We start from the raw sequence: 16,974 nt of genomic DNA on the forward strand, positions 1-16,974 counted from the left end.
CCAGTCTCCCTCCACTGCTGCCACCCCGCGACCTCCAGGTTGGGATTATCTGGATTCAGGGGTTCTCTGGGCCGCCACTGAAGGGCTCTGGTGGGGGCCGGGGGTAGTCAGGGCCACACGATCACCCCCAACCCTCTCAGCGAGGCGCTCGCAGCTGCCGGGGTTGTCACCTGCGGATGGAACCGGGAGGGTGCAGTGTGCCAGCCGCGCACGGAGGGCTGGGCCGGGTTCTGGTAAAGTCCGGGGCCGCGCCTCTTGGCGGGATGCACCCAGCTTCCGTATCCATGGAAGATGTAAGAGACGTGGGTTCTGATCCTTGGGTTGGGAAAATCCCCTGGCCTAGTCCATTACTCTTGCCTGGAAAATCCCATGGATGGAGGAGCCTGGTACGCTGCAGTGCACGGGGTCGCCAAGAGTCGGACACGACTGAGCGACTTCACTTTCACTCTTCACTTTCAAGTATTGGAGAAGGAAATGGCAACCCACTCCAGTGTTCTTGCCTGGAGAATCCCAGGGACGGGGGAGCCTGGTGGGCTGCCGTCTATGGGGTCGCACAGAGTCGGACACGACTGAAGTGACTTAGCAGCAGCAGCAGGAAATGGTAACCCACTCCAGTGTTCTTGCCTGGAAAATTCCATGTCCGCTACAGAAGTTTAAAACTTGCTGAGCCTCGGCTTAAGAACAGAGGCTCAGCAAGCTGGAACTGGTTCCCGACTGAACCTGGGGTGGTGGGAAGACCAGCCGTGCTGCGCGGGGCTTCAGCCTTTTCTGGACCCATTTTTCTGCCCCTTGAGACCCTTCGGCTGAAGTCACCCCACCCCAGGTTCAGCTCTTGAGAGTGTGTCTCTGGATGAATCGTGGAATGAAGGCTCCCCTCTCCCAGTGGAAGACCCGGGAAAGTCTGAATTCCCCTGGTCCCCTGGGCTCATTTTTGTTGTTGTTTTTTGTTTTTGCCTGTTCAAGGATATATTCCTGCTGTGCTTAGTTGCTCTGTCGTGTCAGACTCTGTGACCCCACGGACTGTAGCCTGCCAGACTTCTCTGTCCATGGGGATTCTCCAGGCAAGAATACAGGAGTGGGTTGCCATGCCCTCCTCTAGGGGATCTTCCCAACCCCGGGATCGAATTCAGGTCTCCCACATTGCAGGCATTCTTTACCGTCTGAGCTACCAGAGACATGTACACACACGCACGCGCACACACACACACAGCAGATCTGGTGGCTCAGATGGTAAAGAATCTGCCTGCAACACAAGATACCCGGACTTGATCCCTGGGTCAGGAAGATCCCCTGGAGGAGGAAATGGCAACCCACTCCAGGATTCTTGCCTGGAGAATCCCATGGACAGAGGAGCCTGGCGGGCTCCAGTCCATGGGGTCGCAAAGAGTTGGACACCACTGAGCAACTAAGCTCACATGTACCCACATACACTTATGGTACAAATTCCCAGGTTTGCAGTGAAAAGTAGTCATTGGCACCATGGTAAATGCGGTTGGGGTCTTCAGAACAGATGATAGTTATTCATCCATGTAGATTTCCTGATTTTCACTGTGGCCTTACAGTGGACATGCAAGAGAATGTTCTTGTTTGTGTGGAAATACACAGTGAAGTATTTGAAGGCGATCAGGCAGCATATTGGCAACTAGCACTCAAATGCGTATAGGAAAAAAAATGTTTGTATGGTGCTTACAACTTTCTGTGTTTGTCATTTCAAAACAGAAAAATATAAATATATAAAACATGCAGATGAAAGTCGTCCTTTATAAGAATAAACTTCTGTTACCAGTGTCTTCATTTCTTGTGTTTCTTTCTAAAACTCTGTACTTCTTTTTTAAAAAATATGTTTTATTATTTACCTTTTTAATGTATATAAATATTTTATTATTTATCTACTTTTGGGCTGTGCTGGGTCTTCATTGCTGCTCTCTAGTTGTGGGGAGTGGGGCCACTCTCTAGTTGCGGGGCTCGGGCTACGCCAGTTGTGGTGGCTTCTCTCATGGACGATGGGCTCTGGGGCGCGTGGGCTTCAGTATTTGTGGCACACCAGCCCGGTTGTCCCTTGGCACGTGGAATCTTCCCAGACCAGGGGTGGAACCAGTGTCCCCTGCATTACAAGGCAGATTCTTAACCACTGGACCACCAAGGAAGTCCTCTCTATACTCCTGAACTCATGCATATGCAGTTTTCTCGCCCCTCCCTGCATAAAATTGAGCTCTCCACCTACTCACCTTGCTTTTGTCACTTAGCAATGTACGTGTGTTTGGGGGTTTTTGTCTTTTTTTTTTTTTGTCTTTGCCATGCCTCTGGGCATGCAGGATGTTAGTTCCCTGACCAAGGATAGAATCCCTGCCCCGCTGCTGTGAACCCGCCAAGTCCTAACCACTGGAGCTCTAGGAAATTCCCTACATGTGTATCTTTGATGTGTATATTTGATGTCAGTTCAGTTCAGTCGCTCAGTTGTGTCCGACTGTTTGCGACCCCATGAATCGCAGCACGCCAGGCCTCCCTGTCCATCACCAACTCCGGAGTTCACCCAGACCCACGTCCATTGAGTCAGTGATGCCCTCCAGCCATCTCATCCTCTGTCGTCCCCTTCTCCTCCCGCCCCCAATCCCTCCCAGCGTCAGAGTCTTTTCCAATGAGTCAACTCTGTGCATGAGGTGGCCAAAGTACTGGAGTTTCAGCTTTAGCATCATTCCTTCCAAAGAAATCCCAGGGCTGATCTCCTTCAGAATGGACTGGTTGGATCTCCTTGCAGTCCAAGGGACTCTCAAGAGTCTTCTTCAACACCACAGTTCAAAAGCATCAATTCTTTGGTGCTCAGCCTTCTTCACAGTCCAACTCTCACATCCATACAAGCTAAGCTAAGTCACTTCAGTCGTGTCCGACTCTGTGCGACCCCATAGACAGCAGCCCACAAGGCTCCCCCGTCCCTGGGATTCTCCAGGCAAGAACACTGGAGTGGGTTGCCATTTCCTTCTCCAATGCATGAAAGTAAAAAGTGAAAGCGAAGCCGCTCAGTCGTATCTGACCCCCCGCGACCCCATGGACTGCAGCCTACCAGGCTCCTCCATCCATGGGACTCTCCAGGCAAGAGTACTGGAGTAGGGTGCCACACATCCATACATGACCACAGGAAAAACCATAGCCTTTGAGAAGGTAACAGGCAGGAAGGCCAGGGGTCTCCAAATAGAGGAAATAGCCTGCAAGTGTCAGACATTTTTATCTCTCTTAAGCGGCAGGAGGAAACAAACTAGCAATATTTTTTCCTTCTCTATACAAATTTAAAGGGAGGTTTCTCTTAAAATATTGTGTTGCCATAATGACACCCGGCTTCGCCTGAAGTTAGCTATTCTCGAGTCTAGAGATAACCAATGCCTTTTTCTTATAGAAATGTTTATCTTAAGCTATGCTAATGTACTATGCCTTTACCCCAAACTCTGTCTCCAAGTCGGTTCCGCCTCTTGGCCCAGAACCTACTTGACAAACCAGTATGGATATTGTTCCCCTAATCTATGTAAATGAAACTATTTGTATGGTGGTCTGCCCGTCTTCAAGATTCAAGTTAATCATTTTATGGCCCAGGATAAACCATTTATCCCAAAATGCATCTTATGGGTGAGGGGCCTGGTGCCATTCTGAATTTTAAGACATTCCTTTCTTTCATTAACAGACTGCTAGTGACTATATAACATCCAGCTAAAGACTAGCAGGGGGGTACTCTTTCTGCCCCCTTCTGATGCCTATGTCAGAAGCTTTCTCTATCTCCTTTATACTTTAATAAAACTTTATTACACAAAAGCTCCGAGCGATCAAGCCTTGTCTCTGGCCCCGGATTGAATTCTTCTCCTCCGGGGGCCAAGAATCCCGGTGTATTCGTGTGATTCAACAACAACCTTTCACCTTGACTAGACGGACCTTTGTTGGCAAAGTAATGTCTCTGATTTTCAATATGCTATCTAGGTTGGTCATAACTTTCCTTCCAAGGAGTAAGCGTCTTTTAATTTCATGGCCGCAGTCACCATCTGCAGTGATTTTGGAGCCCAGAAAAATAAAGTCTGACACTGTTTCCACTGTTTCCCCATCTATTTCCCATGAAGTGATGGGACCAGATGCCATGATCTTCGTTTTCTGAATATTGAGCTTTAAGCCAACTTTTTCTCTCTCCACTTTCACTTCCTACGTTCTTCTTTGTCTCTAGTAAAATTTTTTTAACATCTATTGCACTGATACCAATTTTGTCCTCACTCTCTTATGCTTACTGTTTGCCTGGTATTTTTCTTATCCTTTTACTTTCAACTTTTTTTATGTCTAAAAAGTTAGATCTAAAGTACAAATAAGCATATGCTTGGGTCTGACTTTCTTATTCAGGCTGACAGTGTATTATTATCTATTGCTTCATAACAAATTATCCCATTAACGTCATAAAATAACGCATACTTATTGTCTTACTGTTTCTGAAGTTTGGAGTCCAGGAGTGGCTTAACTAGGTGGTTGGGGTGCTGAGTTTTCATGAAGCTACAATCTATCAGTGAAGTTTCTATCATCCGAAAGATGTTTTGGCAAACTATGGCAGTGGGCTAAATCCACCCAATGCCTGTTTTTGTAAGAGTCACAATCTGAGAATGATTTCCACACTTTAAAATAGCTGGAAAAAAGTGAAAAAAAAAAGAAGAAATTTTCATAACCCTGAAAATGATGTGAAATACACATTTCAGTGTCCATAAATAGTTTTCCTGGGACATAGTCATGCTCTTTCATTTATGTATTGCCTATTGGCTGCTTTTGCGCTTCACCAGTGGATTTCAGGACTTTTTCAGGTCACCCACAACGCCTAAAGGGTTTACTATGTGGCTTGGCAGCTTAGCAGTAAAGAATCTGCCTGCCAGTGCAGGAGACTCTGGTTTGAATCTGGGTTGGGATGATCTCCTAGAGAGGGAAATGGCAACCCACTCCAGTGTCCTTGCCTGGAAAATCCCATGGACAGAGGATCTTGGCCAGCTGCAGTCCATGGGGTGGCAAAGAGTTGGACACGACTTAGTAACTAAACAACACACAACAACATTATAGAAAAAGTTTGCAGTCCCTATTCTAAAGGCTTGACTGGGATTGGAGGAGCTTCTCCAAAGAGGGCTTACACATATGAGTGCTGGCAGGAGTTTCAGTCTCTTGTCACATGAACACTTACCCAGGACTGTTCAAGAAGTTCCTGACTCCTCCGAGAGGAGGGATAGAAAAGTGTCAGCAATAGAACAAGCCAAGACAGAAGCTGCAGTGTCTCATAACCCTGTTTGTACCATGAGTTCTGCTGTATTTTCCTAGTCATTTATAGCAACGCTGGTAGTTTGGGAGGTGTTCACACAAGGGTGTGAGTATCCTTGGAGGCCACTTTGGAAGCTGACTACCACAGATGATCTCTGACTTTAGATTGGAATGTTTATGTCATTCACATTTGATGTCATGATCGATATGGTTGGCTTCATGGCTGCCATTTTGTTGTCCGTTTTCACTCGCTGTGACTCATTCACTACCTTCTCCTGTGTTAAACAACTTTTAGTATACTATTTAAATTCCTCTGTTGATTTTTTAAAAAATCTATATATTTTGAAAGCTGGTTTTTAAATGGTCACTCTAGGGATGACAATATTTACACTGTAAATTATCACAGTCAACTTTAGGTTAATACATATTGACTCACAGTAAAATATAGCAGACTTGTTCCAACATATCTCCATTTCCCACCTTATTTTGTGCTACTGTTGTTCCATCACATCCATATATGTTATACACTCTACAACATAGTGTTATAATTTCCACTTTTACAATCACATTTTTAAATAAAAAAAAAACTTTGATTTTTAAAAATGTTTACCCACATATTTATAATTTCTAGGATTCTTCATTTGTTTCTTCCTGTGGATTTGATGTCATTTTCTTTCAAAGTGAAGGACTTTCTTTAGCATTTCCAACAGGGTAGATCAGCTCACAATGAATTCTTGATTTTTGTCTACCTGAGAATGTCTTTCTTTTGCCTTCAGTTTTGTTTTTTTAATATTTACTTAGCTATTTCATCATTTTGGGCTGTGTTGGGTCTCAGCTGTGGTATGCGGGATCTTCCTGTGGCCTGCAGGACCCTTTGCTGCAGCACGCTGGTTTCTCTGTAGTTGTGGCAAATGGGTTACAGAGTGCTCTGTGGTGTGGCCCGTGGGCTTAGCTGCCCTGGGCATGTGAGAATTTAGTTCCCCAACCAGGGATTGAACTCTCATCCTCTGCATTGGCAGTTGAGGATTCTCAACCACTGGACCACCGGGGAAGTCCCTTGCCTTCAGTTTTAAAATGTAGTTTTGTTGAATATAGAATTATTGACAGTTTTCCTTTCTTTAGCACTCTGAATAAATCATTCAACTGCATTCTGACCTCCATTGTTTCTGTGAACAGTTAGTTCTTTCTGTAAACACACGCTGTTCCCCTGTTTGTGTTGAGCTGTTTTTCACTTGCAGCTTTGAAAACTGTCCTTGTCATTTTTCCTTCTTCCTGCAGTTTGACTGTGTTGGGTCTGGGTACGGATCTCATTGTATTTATCCTACTTGCAGTACATTGAGCTCCTTGGATCTAGAATCTAATATCTTCCACAAAATTGGGTAAGTCTGTAGCCATTATTTCTTCAGACATTTTGCAGCAGTGATACAAAATCAGACATGACCTCCCCAGCTCTTTGGGGGCCCCTCTCCCTAAGCCCCTCTAGGCTCATGTCTGATGTGTATCTCCAGGGTCATTCCTAGGCAGTGACTGTTCAGTGTGACAAGAGAGAGTCCAGAAGGAGGAGCCTCAGACTGGAGGTGCCCAGGTCATCCCTCCTCCCTTCCTGACCCCTCCTAGCATCCATCCAGAGTCTGAGGAACATCTTTTATCAGAGTCTGACAAATCCATAGAATCATCTGAAGAACTAAATGAACATACTGATGCCTGGGACCTGCTACTGATATACCAGGCTGGAACATATGGAATGATTGACATTTAAGCACTTTTAAACCTACAAAAATGGTATTTTTATATAGTTTAATCTAATCAAGGTCTGGGTTGGGATCAGATATCAATATTTTTTAAAAACTCCCCAGGAGATTGCAACATAGAACTATTTGAGAACTAGACTAGGTGAATGAATGAGACAATAAACTGAATGAGCAACTGAGTGGGCACTGACAAATAACTGGATATGAGAACAAGCAAGTGAGTAAGTCAAATTATAAGGGAATAAATGGATGCAAGAAAGTATAAATAAATGAATTACTAAATCAACACAAAGGTGATGATAAAGGGATGTCTGAATAAATGGCAGATGGTTAGTGGACATATGAAGAGATAAATGGGTGCATAAACAGGAATTAATCATGAAGAGATGAATGGATGAATGGATAGATATAAATGGAGAAATGAATGGATGACTGGATGGAGAGGTGAATGGACAAATGGATGGATGGATGGATGTGCTGTAAGGCAGAGAATTGCATGGACAAATGAAGGAGTGAAGAGATGAATGGATGAATGAAATTTGGATGTAAGGATGGCTGAATGGATAGACATATGGACTAATAAATGAGTAAATAGATGCTTGAATAGATGGAAGGTGAAGGATTGGATGATGAGTGGATGAACACAGAGCTGAATGGATAAAGGGAAAGGAAGATTGACTGATGAGTGAATGAATGGTTGGATATTTAGGTGGATGGATGAACATATGCTTGCATGACTGTTTAGAAATATTGCTGGATGATGAAAGAGGTGGAGAGATGAATGGATGGGTGGATGGATGAAGGGTTGGATGAAAAGATGGCTGAACAGATGGATAAATGGACTAGCGAGTGGCTAGATGTTTAGATGTTGAATAGATCTATGGACTTTTGGTTAGATGGATATAGTGGTGGATGGGACAACAGGTTATGTTGCCCTAATGGTCCAGGAGCACGTGACAAGAATGAAGCCAGAACACGAAATCTGGTGCAATGGGTCAGGGGACCTGCAGCCTCTATTGGACTGAGGGGCAGAGTCCACTCTGAGTTCAGCTTTTATTCCTAATTGCAGACTACAAGGCTTTCTCAGATCTTATCCTTCTCAAGACACGTTATGTTAATCATGTACTTCTAAACGTAATGAACTACACTGACTTAGTCCAGATCTCCTTGTGCTTATCCCAGGCCGTTCCCTTCTGGGCTAGTCTCGGGAACAATTAACGAGTGCTTAGGCAGCGTTCATGCCTGGCGCCAACCCGGTGTTTCAAGGTCCCTGTTTTCATGATCCCAGTCATACTCCCTTCTGGGTCTGGCCTTGGAGTTTGTAACAAGGTGATCATTCTTAAGAAAAACATGAAAGATAGTCATTAACATAAAAACATAATATGTTGTTTTTTCAGGTGCTATTTCTGTGAAATTTCTCAAGGCTGTAAAAGTACATTATTAGGAATCCTCACTACAAGACTACGCAGTGGTTGAGCATGGGAACCAGACCACCTCTATTTGAATCCTGGTTCTGCCATTTAAGGACTCTGTGACCTTAGGCAGTGAACTTCATTTTTCTTTGCCTGTTTCCTCATCATTTACACATGGAAGATATTAATAGTTCCTACCTACTGGCATTGTGAGGAGTGAATGGGTTGATACACTCAAAGGCCTAGGTTTATTATGATGAGAAGATGGATGACCAGATGACTGGATGGCTGAATCAAAAAGAGACAATGAGGGAAGTGAATGGAGTCACATACATTCATGAGACACCCTCAGACATTTTATTAGGGGCTTAGAAAGGGTCCTACAGGATCTTCCTCTGTGTTCCCAAGGGTTATGGCCCCAGGAATAGATCAGATCTGGACGTAGGACAAGGTGACATCACCGTGGATCTCCACCAAGTCCACCCTCTGGAAGGCTGAGAGGCGATGGGAGAAGTCGAAGAGGTGCTGGCCATTGGCATACACCTTGAAGCGATCTGCACCACAACGAACAGACAGCTGCAGGGAGAAGGGCAGGTATGAGGCCAGGGCCAGGACAGACGCTTCAGAGGGAAGCAGGGAAAGAAACCCCAGACTCACATCAAAGAACTGTCCAGGACCAAATGGGTTGTAGGGGACCTTCCTCTCCTCAGATCCCCAAGAGCCATTCAGAAAGCTGTTCCGAACCACAGCGCCCTCGGTCATGCGGGGGTTAATGTGCAGAGCCACGTCCCCAGAGGATCCCACCTTGAAGTTGATGACAAAGCTGGGGCACAGAGGAAGGCAGGAGTAAGGTGGGGGTATGGGAGGGGGGCTGGGGGAGCACCTTGCTCCCCAAGGAAAGAGGGAACTGGGGCCTGGACTCCGGGGTCTCCAAAGGAGGAGGGGGTTAGGGGTTCAGACTCCTAGGTTTGAGCGATGATGGTGACAGAGATTTCACACCTCAATCTAGATTCTGTACCTCTTGGCTGTAGGGGGTATGTAGCCCTTGATAATGATGGTTCTTCGAGCTATGAGCCCCCCTTGCAGTCTCCCATTAAATGGCACAGGCTGTGGAAAGAAAACACAACACCCCAACATCTCTCAGGTCCCCAGAAGCCAGAGGCAGGGACGAATTTTCAGAGAGGAGCATTCACTTATCCTGGGAAACGCTCCAAACCTCCAAGCCCCACCGACTCCGACCACCAATTCTACCCTCTCCCCACCCACCTCCTGTCCCAAATGTGCTCTGCCCGTTCTGTTTCCAAACTTCTCAGGGCTCCCAGTGGTTCAGGACCTCCCACTCCTGTTTTCCCACAAACTGCCCACCACAGAACCCTAAACTCCTGCCAGAGACCTTACCGGGTTGAAGGCTGGGGGTCCCTCCATGGTCTGTGAAGTGAGGAAGAGGAGATACTATTCTGTAATATTCGACAAAAATTAGGGCACACCTATGGCATACAGGGGCAGTCCCTGATGGCTCAGAGGTAAAGAATCCACCTGCCAATGCAGGAGATGTGGGTTCAGTCCCTGAGTTGGGAAGTTCGCCCAGAGAAGGAAATGGCAACCCACTCCAGTATTCTTGCCTGGAGAATCCCATGGACAGAGGAGCCTGGCGGGCTACAGTCTATGGGGTCACAAACAGTCAGACACGACTGAGCGACTAAACGACAACAACAGCTACTACATGCAGGCATATCTCTAGGTGCTGGATTAATACAATTGGGATCCAATCTGACCACCCCCAACTCTTACCACCCAACACCCAAATGGCCATACACTGTCCCACTTACAGGCAGTCTGCTTTGTTGTTGATAGTACTGTCCGGGACTCTACATGGATAGAAGGAAGACATGAGTGATGAGAGGCTGGGGGCCCCAGGGCCTCCTCAGCCACTGAACCCCCACCTCGAGGGGAAGTCCATCACCCACCAGCAGGTACTTACTGGGTACGCCTGAGCAGACATGGGCATCTGTGGAGAGAGGAGAAGGAGGCAATGAGGGGGGCCCCAGGGCCTCCTCAGCCACTGAACCCACACCTCGAGGGGAAGTCCATCACCCACCAGCAGGTACTTACTGGGTATGCCTGAGCAGGCATGGGCATCTGTGGAGAGAGGAGAAGGAGGCAATGAGGGGGGCCCCAAACTAGGGCCTGGAAGGTGTCAAGGATGCCTGCCCCAGGGCAGCCCGCCACCACCATCCATGGGAACTCTGGGTGTGCCCAGATGGCTCATTCATGGCAAGGAACTCATCAAGTTTAGGGATCTTCAGTGCACCTCTCCCCACCCCTCTAGGACAAGGCTGATACCTGCCCCCTCCTGGCGTCCTGCTGTCCCAGGACCCTCATCCACTCCTCACCTCCCTCCTCAATCCAGGAGTCCCGCAATAAAGTGAGCATCCTCAGAACACCTCCCAAGCCCACATAATACTCTGCTCACCTCATCACCAACCACGATTTGCCCCTCACTCTGCGTGACCACCCTGAGGCAACCAGGGGTGCTTTTACCAGCCAAGTTCCCATCTCTCCCCTGTCTGTCTCAGGCATTTTCAGTCTGTGTGAGACTCTCTCTTTCTCAGTCTCTGGCTCTCCCTGCCTTTGTTTCTCTCTCACTTGCCCTCACCTTCTCAACTGTGGCTTCTTGTGCCCAGAAAACCTTTTCCCCCATCTAGACAATTTTTATTTACCCTTTCTCTCTGTTTCTAATGAACTCCTTTCTGCCTTGACTTCTGTGTTAAGCCAGTTTTAAAAAATAGCTTCATTTTTTTTTTTCTCCTGCCTGTATTGTGCATTTGGTGGGATCTTAGTTCCCTGACCAGGGATCGAACCCAATTGCTCAGCAGTGAAAGAACAAAGTCATAATCCCTGGACCACCAGGGAATTTCCATTTTTTTTTTTTTTTTAAGATACATTGATGAGGGAATTCCCTCATTTTTGGCAGTGAGGCCAAAAATAAATAAATAAAAACTAAAAAAATAATACAATACATTGATGGAGCGCAAGAGTAAAATGAGGTTACCCTAGGCCTGAGGTTACCTATGGATGAAGACATTCCTCACTGGGGAGGCAGAGTGGTTTGATCTGTGCCTCTGCCAATTACAAGCTCCAAGACCTTGGGCAAGTTACTTAAGCTCTCTGTGCCTCAGTTCCCACATCTGTAGAATGGGGCTGATGATCGTCAGAGAGTACTTTCCCCTGGGAGGGACTGGGGGACTCACAGGTTGGGAAGGGGAGAGCCCTCAGCTAAACGACATGCCAGGGGTATGGAGTTTGAGCTGCTCCAAGTGGTGCTGCTGGGAGGGTTCTAGTGCCTGTATTTTGGTGGCCAATCGTTCACTATGGACCTGGGAGTGGGTTTCCTGGTCACTGGGTCTGTGCTTTCTGACTCAGCTCACACACCTATGTCTCCTTCAGAAAGTCCTTCCTTAAGACCCTGCAGGGAATTCCCTGATGGTCCAGAGGTTGGGAGTCTGCACTTTCATCACCAAGGGCCAGGGTTCAATCGCTGGTCAGGGAACAAGGCTCTTGTAAGCCAAGTGGCACAGCCAAAAAAATAAGTGAAAATAAACAAAATGATGGTGTAGAAAATGGTTCAAATACCTTAGAAAAAGAAAGACTCTCCAAATCCCCTGTATACCTCCCACCCCCGCACTGACCACCTGTGGCCACCACCATCTGGCAACAGAGCCATCTTCCCAGTAGATTGTCTTGGTTGCCGCTGGGTCCGTGGAATCACCCAGCAGTGGGTCTGGCACAGAGAAAGTGCCCAGGAAATAAGTAAACATGGGCACGAATTAAGGAAGGAAACAAGCAGACAGGAGAGAGAGACACCACACACCTGGTTTGAGGGAGGCTGGCCTCCAATGAAGTTAATTGATTGAAGCATCAGGTCGCCATCCACATGCAGGTGGGTGACCATCTGCAGCGGGATCCGGTGCTTAAACTCATAGAAGGGAGTCCCATTCACCACCACCTGGAGGGCAGGGGTAAGGTCAGAGTCGGCACCCATGACCTTGGGAAGGCAGAAACAGGAAGCAGGCAATAGGGAGCTTTTTGACATGGGGTCAAAACAAAAATATTTATGAATGAAATTATATGATATCTAGGATTTGCAGTTAAATGATAGGGGAGGGGAAGTGGCAGGTAGAGATGGGAGCAGACAGACCTGGAATTGACAGCTATCAGCCCTGGCCCAGGAGAGGAGGGTTTCCCACAATTCGGTGCTTCCTTTTGCGTGTGTTTGGGCTTTCCTAGTGGCTCAGAAGTTAAAGAGTCTGCCTGAAATGGGGGACACCTGGGTTCGACGCCTGGGTCAGGAAGATCCCCTGAGGAGAAGGGCAACCCACTCCAGTATTCTTGCCTGGAGAATTTCAGGGACAGAGGAGCCTGGCGGGCTGCAGTCCATGGGGTGGCAAAGAGTTGGATACGCCTGAAGCGACTAACACAAATCTCAATCTCACAAGAACACAGAGGGGCAAGATGATAAACGCGAAACATGTCAGAAGGGTCTCCACGGTGGAGGAATGGGAATAAGAAAAAGAGATGAGAGAATTTGTATTTAAAAAGTTCTAAAATGAAAAAAAAATTAAAAGAAAAAGAATTGGCTAATAGGCAGGAAAGAAGGAAAAGAAAAGAAAAAAGGGAGGAGGGAGGGGAAAGGGAGAGAGGGAAAAAGAAGAAAGAAACGGCGGGTGGGAAGGAGTAAGGGAAGAAAGGCAGGCAGGCAGGCAGGAAGAAAGGAAGAAAAGGAGGGAGGGAGGAGCGGGGCGGGGAGGCCCCGCCCCCACGGCTCTGACCTTGAAGTGCTCCGTCATGACCATGAACACCAGCTCGAAGGCCGCGCCCTTGCGGAAGGGCATGCTCATTTTCCTCTCCTCCTGGCCCCACGAGCCGTTCTGCTTCGAGTTCAAGACCACCTTATCCCAGCCATCAAAGCGGGGATTGAAGTGGAAGGCGACGTCTGCCCCTTGGCCCTGCCCCACCTCGAAGTTCACAAAGAACCTGGCGGGACACGGAGGGCTGTACCCCTGGCCGCACTCCAAGGGGCAGTTTCCCATCGCTATCCCGTCGCTTACTCCCTGTCCTTATGAGAAATCCTTCCCCCACCCAGTTTCAAATAGGACCAGCCCTGGGACTCCTGCGTTTGCCCCGACAAACTTGAAATCTATCAGTTCAAGTCTCTTTATCCCGGTCCCCAGTTCCTGAAGCCCATTCCCCAGGTGCAGCCAGAGGGACTCTCAGTTAAGTTCAGTTGCTCAGTCCTGTCCAACTCTTTGCGACCCCATGGACTGCTGCATGCCAGGCTTCCCTGTCCATCACCAACTCCTGGAGCTTGCTCAAACTCATGTCCATGGAGTCAGTGATGCCATCCAACCATCTCATTCTCTGTCGTCCGGAAGACCCAAATCCGAGCACTTTCCACAGCTCATTTCACATCAGCATCCCACAAATTACCGCAAGGGTGCAGGCACACACCTGCCTCAGGACTTTGCACTCAGATACACCTCAGACACACCCCAGACTCCCTCCCTCACCTCCTTCAGGTCTTTGCTGAAAAGTTCCCTTCCCTGGCCACCTTATTTAATGGGACAATGCCACATCCTCTCCCCCACATCTGTTCCCCATCTCTCTTCTCTCCTTATTTGTCTCCATAGCATTTATCACCATTTGCCAAATTGTATATTTGAGTTAAATTTATTTTTTATCCATCTCCTCTACTAGGATGTCAGCTCCAGGGATCTTTGTCCTGTTGACTGCTGTTCCCAGCGTCTAGGCACAGAGTGGGCGCTCAGCGGATGTATAAAAAATGAACAAAGAAACGACGATCCTATTTTAAAGCCATAAAAAAAAAATCTAAGATATTTGGCAAAACTAATACAATTATGTAAAGTTTAAAAATAAAATAAAATTAAAAAAAAAAAAATCTAAGGACTTCTCTGATGGCCCAGTGGTTGGGACTCTGCCTGCCAGTGAAGGGGACACGGGTTCAATCCCCGGTCTGGGAAGATTCCAGGTGTGCCAGGGCAACTAAGCTCGTGAGCAGCAACTACTGAGGCCATGCATCACAACTATTAAGCCCGAGCTCTAGAGCCTGTGTTTCACATCAAGCTAAGCTACCACAATAAGAAGCCCGCACACTGCCACTAGAGAGTAATGCCCCCTTACTGCAACTAGAGAAAAGCCTGTATGCAGCAATGAAGACCCTGGGCAGCCAAAAGTAAATAAATTAATAAAATAACATTTTTTTAAAAGCTAAGTTATTGTAGCACTGATTATACTACTTTACACATTTTACACATTGAATCCTCAAAACTCATTTTATAGATGAGAAAGTAAAGCACACAGAGCTTTCCCAGTCACACTGTTGGTAAGTGACAGATCTGGGATGTGAACTCAAGTGGACCAGTTCTGAGCCCATGATCTTAATTCATGCTATCATACCCATCAATTCCAATCCAGTGTTCCAAGTTTGGGGCCACCTGTCATAGTGAGTCTCCCTGACACCTCCCAGTCCCGAGGGTCCCCCTCTTGATCTGATCACCAAACCCTGGACTCCCCAGACCAGGGCTGGTCTTTGGCCATCCGATGCAGTGACATAGAGTCCTCTTCTCAGCCAGGGTGGAGGAAGGGAAGTAGGCCTCCTGCATTTGGGCTGGAAGCCCCATTTGTAGTCACCCCCTTCTCTCCCCACTTCCTCCTTTGCTCGCCTGGCACAGGTGAGGGTCTTACCTCTTCATGTGCTCGCTAGCCACTCCTTGGATGTAAACGGACATTCCAACTCTGAGACCTCCTGGGATGGGGTTGTGGTAGGGCAGCGTCTGCAGATGGGGTTGGGTGAGGGGCCTCAAAGGCCATCTCCCTATTGCAGCCCTTACCACTTATTCAGAAGCCCCTCCAGCCCCACTCCATTAAGCAAGGGAGAGGAAACCAAAGTGGGAGGGATCAGTGAGATGAAGAGAGCTGAGTTAGAGATGGAAGCAAATAGCCTGAGAGTCAGAGTGGGAGTAAGTCAGGCTCCAGGGTCACTACTGGGTAAATCAGCCCCAAGGGTCACAGATGGGTGCCTCTGAGGCTCAGGATGAGGATAAATGGGTGCGTGGAGGTCCGGGTGGAGCTAACCCCGGGGTTAGGGTATCTCACCGGGTTGTAGGTGGGTTGATAGCCTGGTGCAGGGACAAAGGCCATCTTTAGAGGCTGGGCTGGTGACTTCTCCTGTGAGAAAAGCTGCAGGAGTCGTGAATGGTGGCAGCTAGCAGGTGGTGGGTGGCTCTTATAGCTGAGGATAAGGGTGTGGCTGGCAGGGCAGGGTCCATGGTGGGGTCTCTCTTCTGCACATCCCAGGCTCCCTTCTCTTACCAGCCTCACTAGTGACCAACCAGCATCCAGATCACTGGGGCCACCCTGGTGCAACTGAGCTCAGAGCCGCTCTAGGCTCTTTTGTAAAGAGGAAGTGCTGGTGAACTTTGGCCCTTATCAGAGCCCATAAAACCTGACTGGCCCTTTGTTAGCAGAGGGAAGGTGAGGCTAGGAGGGTTGGGCAGGGCAAGGCTAAAAGGAGTGGCTCAGAACAGATGGGCAATGAAAAAAGTGAAAGCAGGGAGGACCTGGGCACTCTTGGTACCCCCAGGAACTGTGAAAAGACCTAAATTTATTGCTTGCCCACTGCATAGCTCTACTATGTACATTATATTGTGTATGTAGTGCTTTAGATCACCAACTTCTGGAGCCAGAAGCTCTGGGTTGAATTCCTTCCTCTGCCATTTCTTGGCTTTGATCTTGGGTCAGTGCCTTCACTTCAATTTGCCCATTTGCCTGTCTGTTAAATGGGAGAATATTAATAGTATCAACCTCATAGAGTCCTTGAAAGTAGTCACTAAATTAATAAATATGCAGAATAGGATGTGGCATATACAAGACACCAAAGTAATGCTAAAATACTCAAAGACAGAGGGAAAATAATACTTTGCTCTCTTTCCAAACATAAATCCAGGAGGTTAGTTGTTTTTTTTTAATTAATTTTTTTGGCAGTGCCACCAGGCTTGTATGATCTTAGCTCCCTGACCAGGGACTGAACCCTGGGCCACCGCAGTGAAAGCGCCTAGTCCTAATTCCCCAGGAGGTTGAGATTACCTATGGAAAACTCGAAACCTAAAGAAGTGAGGCAGTTGGCCCAAGAGTGTGTAGCAGCTGACTCCTAGCCACACTCCAGCACCAGATCCCACTATGTTCTGTGGTGAGTGGGTACCAGGCAGGGTAGACTCTGCCCTTAAGCATAAAGCAGGCAGGGAGACCATCTGTAGCCTCATCAACCTAAAGGGAATCACATGACTTTCTACCAGGCCTGGCCTGCCCACCAACACTCTGAATGGTCATCATCTGCACAGCTCCCGTTCCCAATTGGTCAAATCTCTATTCCCAACATTCAACACAACCGTGGTCCTTAGAGCCCCCAGGGTCATTGATCTACCTATTCTTTCTGCCTCGCCTCTCTTTCCAACAAGGACACCGGGTTCTTT

The 16,974-nt window shown here is 47.6% G+C and overlaps 1 protein-coding gene across 2 annotated transcripts; it reads right to left on the reverse strand.

Moving 5' to 3' along the window:
* Positions 1–8,763: 8,763 nt before the first annotated feature.
* LGALS4 (galectin 4) lies at positions 8,764–16,911 on the reverse strand. 2 transcript variants are annotated; one of them, XM_070770982.1, is made up of 11 exons: positions 15,599–16,911; positions 15,188–15,276; positions 13,255–13,459; positions 12,297–12,431; positions 10,538–10,564; positions 10,407–10,433; positions 10,255–10,293; positions 9,824–9,853; positions 9,444–9,532; positions 9,083–9,248; positions 8,764–9,001 (listed from the first exon to the last, which is right to left on the reverse strand). In XM_070770982.1, exons 1-11 carry the CDS (start codon positions 15,641–15,643, stop codon positions 8,855–8,857), a joined length of 999 nt encoding a protein of 332 aa, XP_070627083.1. In that variant the 5' UTR covers positions 15,644–16,911; the 3' UTR covers positions 8,764–8,854. The 2 variants fall into 2 exon arrangements, with proteins under 2 accessions (XP_070627083.1, XP_019835004.2); XM_019979445.2 differs by lacking the exon at positions 15,599–16,911 and having other exon boundaries at positions 13,255–14,285.
* Positions 16,912–16,974: the final 63 nt, after the last annotated feature.

This window comes from Bos indicus, chromosome 18 (genome assembly GCF_029378745.1).
Source record: "Bos indicus isolate NIAB-ARS_2022 breed Sahiwal x Tharparkar chromosome 18, NIAB-ARS_B.indTharparkar_mat_pri_1.0, whole genome shotgun sequence".
NCBI classification, from domain to species: domain Eukaryota; kingdom Metazoa; phylum Chordata; class Mammalia; order Artiodactyla; family Bovidae; genus Bos; species Bos indicus.